At 39.3% G+C, this 10000-nt stretch overlaps 1 protein-coding gene across 2 annotated transcripts in view; it reads left to right on the forward strand.

Annotated features, from left to right (window-relative positions):
* The window catches only part of mtss1 (MTSS I-BAR domain containing 1), a 103251-nt gene that overhangs the window by 91464 nt on the left and 1787 nt on the right, over positions 1–10000 (forward strand). The window contains exons 11-14 of one of the 2 annotated variants that reach the window (XM_061891948.1): positions 3446–3574; positions 3651–3801; positions 5150–5176; positions 9765–10000. The exon at positions 9765–10000 is cut by the window's right edge and continues 1787 nt beyond it. In XM_061891948.1, the coding sequence (XP_061747932.1) occupies positions 3446–3574; positions 3651–3801; positions 5150–5176; positions 9765–10000 (543 nt within the window). The remainder of the gene's footprint in view (positions 1–3445; positions 3575–3650; positions 3802–5149; positions 5177–9764) is intronic. The other variant, XM_061891955.1, reaches the window with a different exon arrangement.

Below are 10000 nucleotides of genomic sequence, written 5' to 3' on the forward strand. Positions count from 1 at the left end.
AAAACATATAAGTCGCACTGGAGCAGGGGTGCCCATTACGTCGATCGCGAGCTACCAGTCGACCGCGGGGGGTGTGTCAGTCGATCTCCAGCCAGGCTTTTAAAAAAAATAGACCTAAAAATGAGTGATCATCAATCTTCACCAAGACGTCACTTAAATGACATTCACGGTACCCGAGGGTCTTGTGAGATGACGCTGGCTGCTGCAAGATCATTATTATGAAAATATGACCGAGAGGAAGGCGAGAAACACTTTTTATTTCAACAGACTCTCGCGCCGTACCTTCCGTCAAAACTCTAAAGGCCGACTGCACATTTCCTATCTTCACAATAAAAGCCCTGCTTCATGCTGCCTGCGCTAACTAAATACAGAGTCTCGGAAAACTGGCGTGCACAAGCCATCCCTCAGAAAGCTGGCGTGCACATCACTTGCGCACGCCAGCTTTCCGAGACTCTTATTTTGTTAGCGCAGGCAGCATGAAGCAGGGCTTTTATTGTGAAGATAGGAAATGTGCAGTCGGCCTTTAGAGTTTTGACGAAAGTCTGTTGAAATAAGTGTTTCTCGCCTTCCTCTCTGTCATTTTTTCAAAATAATGAACTGGCAGCAGCCAGCGTCATCTCACAAGACCCTCGGGTGCCGTGAATGTCAATCAAGCAAGCTACGGAATTTGCCGCCAGTGTTTTTCTTGTAAAGTGTATGGAAGCTGGATGAATTAGATGCCAAAAACCAACCACTTTCATGTGGTATTGTACAGAAAGGACTACTTTTTTTCTCCTCCATTTGAAAATGTGGGCGATATCATCATTACTGTCTGATTCCAATCAATGCAAGTCATCAGAATCAGGTAATACACCAACTTATATTCTTGTCTTCGTGAAAGACATCTATATGTGTTACACATGCTTATATTATCATTAAACACATTTAACTTGTTTACAAAAATGTCTCTTTCATAAATAAATAAATAGAAATGATTTTTATAAATGAGGTAGATCCCCTCGAGTTGGTCAATTGAAAAGTAGCTCGCCTGCAGAAAAAGTGTGGGCACCCCTGCACTGGAGTATAAGTCGCGTTTTTGGGGGGAATGTATTTGATAAAATCCAACACCAAGAATAGACATTTAAAAGGCAATTTAAAATAAATAAAGAATAGTGAACAACAGGCTGAATAAGTGTAGGTTATATGAGGCATAAATAACCAACTGCTATGTTAACCTAACATATTATGGTAAGAGTCATTCAAATAACTATAACATATAGAACATGCACGGTATCCGCGGATCCTTAAAAAGTCTTAAATTCATGTATCTAAAATTAAGGCCTTAAAAAGTATTAAATTTATTAGAAATTCCTAAAATGGTCTTAAATTCAGTACTCAATGGTCTTAAATTGTCCGACCACTTTTTTTTTCTTTTTTTTTTTCGGGGCACATCTTTGAGTCAAAGTGAGTGATTTCAGCTCACTCATTTTTTTCTTTGTGTCTCTTCAAGAGATACAAATTAAAAATAAGTGAGATGTAGCTCAACTGAGGCTCATATGAGTGTGTGTTCGGTGTTTTGTTGTTGATTTTATAATACTGTTTTGCACTATTATTGACCAAATGTAATTTATTTTTACCCTCACCTTGGTTATTATGTTTTTACTGGCGTTGGTGTTGGTTTGTTTGTTTTGGATCTCAAAGTTTTTGGATCTCTCCAGATTTTTGATAAGCTGGCAGAGTGGTTCTTATCAGTTTGTTTATCAATAAACATACAAAAAGTAAACTTGACTGATTGTCATTGAGGTTGTAGTACAGTGGGATCCCCAACCATCGCTAATATTTATAGATTTTTTTTATTATTTTTTCGGTCTTAAATTTCGTTCAAGGTGGCATTAAAAATGTCTTAAAAAGTCTTAAATTTGACTTGCTGAAACCTGCAGATACTCTGACATGCTATATGTTTACAGAACAATCTGTCACTCCTAATCGATAAATCTCATGAAATCTTACACGTCTAGTCTCTTACGTGAATGAGCTAAATAATATTATTTGATATTTTACAGTAATGTGTTAATAATAATAATAAGTCGCTCCTGAGTATAAGTCGCACCCCCGGCCAAACTATGAAAGAAACTGCGACTTATTGTCAGAAAAATACGATACGTCTTCAATATTGTCATGCGTTGCAAAAAATCCCCTCTAAAACTGTTTGTCCAACTCTTCGCCTAAATTCAGCTTTACAGATGCCACATCTTCTCAGTGGGTGCTGTGCGATATAATAATGTATAGTATGAACACTAATGTATAGTCATGAGGAGAAATCGACCGATTGTCGGCGGTGATATTTGGCATTTTTTCTTTCAGAACTGCATTAGTATATACAATATACAATATTTCCTTGAATTGCCGCCGGGGCGCTAATTATTCTAAAACCTCTTCTCACTCCGGCACTTACCAAAGGCATGTGGTAAATTTAGGCCTACTCTTAAAAATGTGAGTGTGATGTACGGATACCATCATGAAAAGCACATTTAATAAAAAAAAAAACATTATTATGGTCTTACCTTTACTTATAAATGAAGTCCATGCGCAGCTCCTTCTGATCAAAAGCATCGATAACTTGTGTATAGAAGTCTTCCTTATCTTTCTTCAGTTTTAAAAGTCTTTCTGTCTCGATGGAGATCTTCCTTTATTACCTCCTGCTTCGATTGAAAGTCCAGTTTAGAAAACTGTTTTATTTTAGATATGTAATCCTCCATGTTAAAAGTGCAAGCGAGAGGAAAAAATAAACGATGGCTGCTCACTCTTGCTGCTTGTTGTCACTTCTTCTGCAGCCGAGTAGTCGCAAGAAGGATCACTAGCGCCCTCTACCACCGGGAGGCGGGAGTCATTTAATAACTCATATTTGACACACGCAGCTACGGTATATTAATAAAACACAGCTGCTTACTGTTCTTTTTAGCATATTCAATAGCTTGGACCTTAAATCCTACTGAATAGCTCTTAATCTTCTTCCCCTTATGCGATTTGAAATGATGGAAATCAGCCTCCTCCATTTTGAAAATGATGACAGGTGAAGTGTCACTCGTGACGTGACGAGTTTGACCCGGTGGAAATTCTAGACATGCGCTAATAAAAATATTATTTTGCAAAACGAGTTTGACCCGGCGTTAATCTTGAGCCGGCGGTAATGCTAAGCATGTGCTAATTATTTTGTGAACGAGTTTGACCTGGCAGTAATTCTAGGCAGGTGCATACTATATACCCGGCGGCAATTCTAGGAAATACGGTGTGCACATATGATACCAGTATTTTTTTTATTTCAACATTTGTTCATTGTATTTTTGACATACACAGTCCAGAAACACATTCAAACACATGACACATTGTTTCTTTTGAGCTCTGCGGCGTTTGTTGTGTGACCCGCGCTGTTCAAACTGACGCCATTTGTGCTCTGCTGTGCCAGGATGCATTTGGCTCCAGCAACCAGCTCACTCTGATGGAAGCCAGAGGTGAAAATGGCCTCCTGGCCCCCCCGCACAGTGCGTACACTCAGCACGGGGAGAGGGTCCGGGCCATGTCTGCGTCCGGCAAGGTAACGCACACACCAGCGCTCATTCTTAAACATCAAAGTCACAACGATGCCCCGCCCCCTTCCACCTCTCAATTAGTCCTGCTCAGCCCGGGATCAGCTGGCCTTGACCCTGGGTGTGTTGAATTCGGATTTGCCGCGCAGCAGCCGGGACTCGCTGCACTGTTCCAGTGGTTACAGCACGCAGACGACCACGCCGTCCTGCTCTGAAGACACTATCCACACACACGGTGAGGACATGTCACTTCTTTATTGATTTTAGGGATGGGTATCGTTTTATTTTTAGGGTACGACCGCACTTTGTCATTGCGCTTAAGGAGCACGGTGAAATTGCATTTTCTGCTGTCAAACAGCAGTCATACGTTGCTCAGGGTGACAGAGCAGGAACGCTGATGAGTGGCCACTAGGCCGGTGCCCTTTAAAATGTGGGTGCAGGGGGAAAAAGATGAGTTCAATCAATAAATCAATGTTTATTTATATAGCCCCAAATCACAAATGTCTCAAAGGACTGCACAAATCATTACGACTACAACATCCTCGGAAGAACCCACAAAAGGGCAAGGAAAACTCACACCCAGTGGGCAGGGAGAATTCACATCCAGTGGGACGCCAGTGACAATGCTGACTATGAGAAACCTTGGAAAGGACCTCAGATGTGGGCAACCCCCCCCCCCCTCTTGGGGACCGAAAGCAATGGATGTCGAGCGGGTCTAACATGATACTGTGAAAGTTCAATCCATAGTGGCTCCAACACAGCCGCGAGAGTTCAGTTCAAGCGGATCCAAGACAGCAGCGAGAGTCCCGTCCACAGGAAACCATCTCAAGCGGAGGCGGATCAGCAGTGTAGAGATGTCCCCAACCGATACACAGGCGAGCGGTCCATCCTGGGTCCCGACGAGCGGTCCATCCTGGGTCTCGACTCTGGACAGCCAGTACTTCATCCATGGTCATCGGACCGGACCCCCTCTACAAGGGAGGGAGGGGACATAGGAGAAAGAAAAGAAGCGGCAGATCAACTGGTCTAAAAAGGATGTCTATTTAAAGGCTAGAGTATACAGATGAGTTTTAAGGTGAGAGTTAAAAAAAATTAGGTTGATGCCAGACTGTAGGCTCCTATGGTGGGTCGCTCAGTTTGGTGCCAGGAAAAAAAACTCAATAGAGGGAGGGAGTGCAGCCGCCTTCGCCGAGAGCAGGGGTCGGCAACCCAAAACGTTGAAAGAGCCATAATGGACCTAAAACACAGAAAAACAACCTGTCTGAATCCACAAAATTAAGAAGCCTTATATGAGGGTTCTAATGAAGGCAACGCTTACTATCAAAATGGTGCAATTTTCAAAAAGTGAAAACCTTTAAAGCGGCTTCTTCCTGGAATAAATACTAGACTCACATTGGTCAGTACTTCCTGCTTCAGATGCTCTGAGCTGTCGTCAGGACAGAAGCGCTTGGTTTGGGTTTCAATTTGTGACGTCAGCAGCTCTCGGTCTTAAATCCATCATCTCAGTGGGTTTTCCTCCATTTGTTTGTGCCTTTGTCCTGTCGGTGGTTTTCTCTGCTAAACTTCCTTCCTTGTCTTTCCAGCTGTAAAGAGAGACCCCCTCCTCTATGGTAGGTCTCTGACTGCTTCTCCTCCTTTCTGCATGACTTCTTTTCCGACATCCCTCCTCCACTTGCATCCTTGTCTCCTTCCCTCCTTGACATGCAGTGGGACCTCAGGGCTTGAACACAATAACTTGTCCGCTTCAGATTAGTCACAGGGCATCTGGAAAGTATTCACAGCGCTTCACCTTTGGTATCTTACAGCCTAAATCAAAAATGGAATAACGTATTTCCTTGAATTGCCGCCAAGGCGCTAATTAATTTAAAACATCTTCTCAAAGGCATGCGGTAAATTTAGGCCTGTGCTTATAAATTTGAGTGTGATGTACGGATACCATCATGAAAAGCACATTTAATAAAAAAAACATTATTATGGTCTTACCTTTACTTATAAATGAAGTCCATGCGCAGCTCCTTCTGATCAAAAGCATTGATAACTTGTTTATAGAAGTCTTCCTTATTTTTCTTCAGTTTTAAAAGTCTCTCTGTCTCGATGGAGATCTTCCTTTATCACCTCCTGCTTCGATTGAAAGTCCAGTTTAGAAAACTGTTTTATTTTAGATATGTAATCCTCCATGTTAAAAGTGCAAGCGAGAGGAAAAAATAAACGATCGCTGCTTGTTGTCACTTCTTCTGCAGCCGAGTAGTCGCAAGAAGGATCACTAGCGCCCTCTACCACCAGGAGGCGGGATTCATTTAATGACTCATATTTGACACACGCAGCTACGGTATATTAATAAAACATAGCTGCTTACTGTTCTTTTTAGCATATTCAATAGCTTGGACCTTAAATCCTACTGAATAGCTCTTAATCTTCTTCCCTTTTTGCGATTTCAAATGATTGAAATCAGCCTCCTCCATTTTGAAAATGATGACAGGTGAAGTGTCACTCGTGACGTGACGAGTTTGACCCAGTGGAAATTCTAGGCATATGCTAATTATTTTGGCGAAACGAGTTTGACCCGGCAGTAATTCTATATAGCCGGCGTCAATTCAAGGAAATACGGCATATCCATTTTTCTCTTAAAAATTCGACACACAATAACAATGTGAAGAGGTTTTCTTCAAATTTATTACACAATAAACTAATAAATCACATGCAGAGAAGTAATTAGACCCTTTCATGTGCTTTGTTGATGGACCTCAAGTCTTTTTGAATAGCTCGGTACACGTGTCTTTGGGCAGTTTTGCACAATCCTCTTTGCAGCACCTCTCCAACTCCCTCAGGTTGGATGGGAAGTGTTGCTTTTCTTGCAGGATGTCTCTGTACATTGCTGCATTCATCTTTTCCTCTATTCTGAGTAGTCTCCCAGTTCCTGCCTTTTCTTAGTGTTTCCATAATGTACCCTTTTTCTTTGTTCGTTTCCATAATGTACCCTTTTTCTTTGTTCGTTTTCCATAATGTACCCTTTTTCTTTGTATTTTTCCATAATGTACCTTTTTCTTTGTTCGTTTCCGTAATGTACCTTTTTCTTTGTTTTTTTCCATAATGTACCCTTTTTCTTTGTGCATTTCCATAATGTACCCCTTTCTTTGTTCGTTTCCATAATGTACCCTTTTCTTAGTTTTTTTCCATAATGTACCTTTTTCTTTGTGCATTTCCATAATGTACCCTTTTCTTTGTTCGTTTCCATAATGTACCCTTTTCTTAGTTTTTTTCCATAATGTACCTTTTTCTTTGTGCATTTCCATAATGTACCCTTTTCTTTGTTCGTTTCCATAATGTACCCTTTTCTTAGTTTTTTTCCATAATGTACCTTTTTCTTTGTTTTTTTCCATAATGTACCCTTTTCTTTGTTCGTTTCCATAATGTACCCTTTTCTTTGTTTTTTTCCATAATGTACCCTTTTTCTTTGTTTTTTTCCATAATGTACCCTTTTTCTTTGTGCATTTCCATAATGTACCCCTTTCTTTGTTCGTTTCCATAATGTACCCTTTTCTTAGTTTTTTTGCATAATGTACCTTTTTCTTTGTGCATTTCCATAATGTACCCTTTTCTTTGTTCGTTTCCATAATGTACCCTTTTCTTAGTTTTTTCCATAATGTACCTTTTTCTTTGTGCATTTCCATAATGTATCCTTTGTGCATTTCCATAATGTACCCTTTTCTTTGTTTGTTTCCATAATGTACCTTTTTCTTTGTTCGTTTCCACAATGTACCCTTTTCTTTGTTCGTTTCCATAATGTACCATTTTCTTAGTTTTTTTCCCATAATGTATCCTTTTCTTTGTGCATTTCCATAATGTACCATTTTCTTTGTTTTTTTTTCCATAATGTATCCTTTTCTTTGTGCATTTCCATAATGTACCCTTTTCTTTGTTTGTTACCATAATGTACCTTTTTCTTTGTGCATTTCCATAATGTACCCTTTTCTTTGTTCGTTTCCATAATGTACCATTTTCTTAGTTTTTTTCCATAATGTACCCTTTTCTTTGTTCGTTTCCATAATGTACCATTTTCTTTGTTCGTTTCCATAATGTACCATTTTCTCTGTTTCCATAATGTACACTTTTCTTTGTATTTTTCCATAATGTACCTTTTTCTTTGTGCATTTCTATAATGTACCCTTTTCTTTGTTCGTTTCCATAATGTATCTTTTTCTTTGTGCATTTCCATAATGTACCTTTTTCTTTGTGCATTTCCATAATGTACCCTTTTCTTTGTTCGTTTCCATAATGTACCTTTTTCTTCGTGCATTTCCATAATGTACCATTTTCTTAGTTTTTTTCCATAATGTACCTTTTTCTTTGTGCATTTCCATAATGTACCCTTTTCTTTGTTTTTTTCCATAATGTATCCTTTTCTTTGTTCGTTTCCATAATGTACCCTTTTCTTTGTTCGTTTCCATAATGTACCATTTTCTCTGTTTCCATAATGTACACTTTTTTTTGTATTTTTCCATAATGTACCTTTTTCTTTGTGCATTTCTATAATGTACCCTTTTCTTTGTTCGTTTCCATAATGTATCTTTTTCTTTGTGCATTTCCATAATGTACCTTTTTCTTTGTGCATTTCCATAATGTACCCTTTTCTTTGTTCGTTTCCATAATGTACCTTTTTCTTTGTGCATTTCCATAATGTACCATTTTCTTAGTTTTTTTCCATAATGTACCTTTTTCTTTGTGCATTTCCATAATGTACCCTTTTCTTTGTTTTTTTCCATAATGTATCCTTTTCTTTGTGCATTTCCATAATGTACCCTTTTCTTTGTTCGTTTCCATAATGTATCTTTGTTCTTTTTCCATAATGTACCTTTTTCTTTGTGCATTTCCATAATGTACCTTTTTCTTTGTGCATTTCCATAATGTACCCTTTTCTTTGTTCGTTTCCATAATGTACCCTTTTCTTAGTTTTTTTCCATAATGTACCTTTTTCTTTGTGCATTTCCATAATGTACCTTTTTCTTTGTTCGTTTCCATAATGTACCCTTTTCTTTGTTTTTTTCCATAATGTACCTTTTTCTTTGTTCGTTTCCATAATGCACCTTTTTCTTTGTTTTTTTTCCATAATGTACCTTTTTCTTTGTGCATTTCTATCTGTGTTGGCCCTGCGATGAGGTGGCGACTTGTCCAGGGTGTACCCCGCCTTCCGCCCGATTGTAGCTGAGATAGGCGCCAGCGCCCCCCGCGATCCCGAAAGGGAATAAGCGGTAGAAAATGGATGGATGGATGGATTTCCATAATGTACCTTTTTCTTTGTTCGTTTCCATAATGTACCCTTTTCTTTGTTCGTTTCCATAATGTACCTTTTTCTTTGTGCATTTCCATAATGTACCTTTTTCTTTGTTCATTTCCATAATGTACCCTTTTCTTTGTTCGTTTCCATAATGTACCTTTTTCTTTGTTCGTTTCCATAATGTACCCTTTTCTTTGTTCGTTTCCATAATGTACCTTTTTCTTTGTTTTTTTCCATAATGTACCCTTTTCTTAGTTTTTTTTCCATAATGTACATTTTTCTTTGTGCATTTCCATAATGTACCTTTTTCTTTGTTCATTTCCATAATGTACCCTTTTCTTTGTTCGTTTCCATAATGTACCTTTTTCTTTGTTCGTTTCCATAATGTACCCTTTTCTTTGTTTGTTTCCATAGTGTACCTTTTTCTTTGTTTCCATAATGTACCCTTTTCTTAGTTTTTTTCCATAATGTACCTTTTTCTTTGTTCGTTTCCATAATGTACCCTTTTCTTTGTTTCCATTATGTACCCTTTTCTTTTTTCATTTCCATCATGTCTCCTTGTCTTTGTGCATTTCTGCTCGCTCTCTTCCTGCTTGTAGCTCCCCAGTAACCAAAGGCCATCAGCGTTTCCACGGCATGCCAAAAAAGAGCCAAGATACAATTTGTTTAAAAAAAAGGAGCCCCGTTAAAGAAATTAAAGTTAACGAGTTGTCACGTCAACTTTGTCAGCCCTAATTAAAAAGCATTAATTGGCAATCACATACTTTTTTTTTTTTTTTTAGAAAATCAAACGGATCAAACTTCCTTTTATGTTTTTTAAGTAGGTTGTAGGAACTTTGTTTGTTGTGTTGAAGAAACGCGGATTGATTTGACAAATGTGTGTCATCATGTGACTCATCATGTCCTGGTCTTCCTCTCTCTAGTCGACTACGAGTCCATTTCCCTGCACGGGGACGCCGACTCCATCTGCCTGCACCACCTGTCGCACGCCAACAGCCAGTCGGACTTCGACAAGTCCTCCACCATTCCGAGGAACTCTGATCTGGGTTTCCAATTCAGGAAGTTCGCGCAGTCCAAGCGCCCCGCCTCCACCGTCAGCCTATTGGCCGAGACGGAGCTGATGGGCGGGTCCGTCCACCAGCTGCCGTCCCACACGGCC

The sequence above is a fragment of the Nerophis ophidion genome, linkage group LG02 (assembly GCF_033978795.1).
Source record: "Nerophis ophidion isolate RoL-2023_Sa linkage group LG02, RoL_Noph_v1.0, whole genome shotgun sequence".
Classification (NCBI taxonomy): Eukaryota; Metazoa; Chordata; class Actinopteri; order Syngnathiformes; family Syngnathidae; genus Nerophis; species Nerophis ophidion.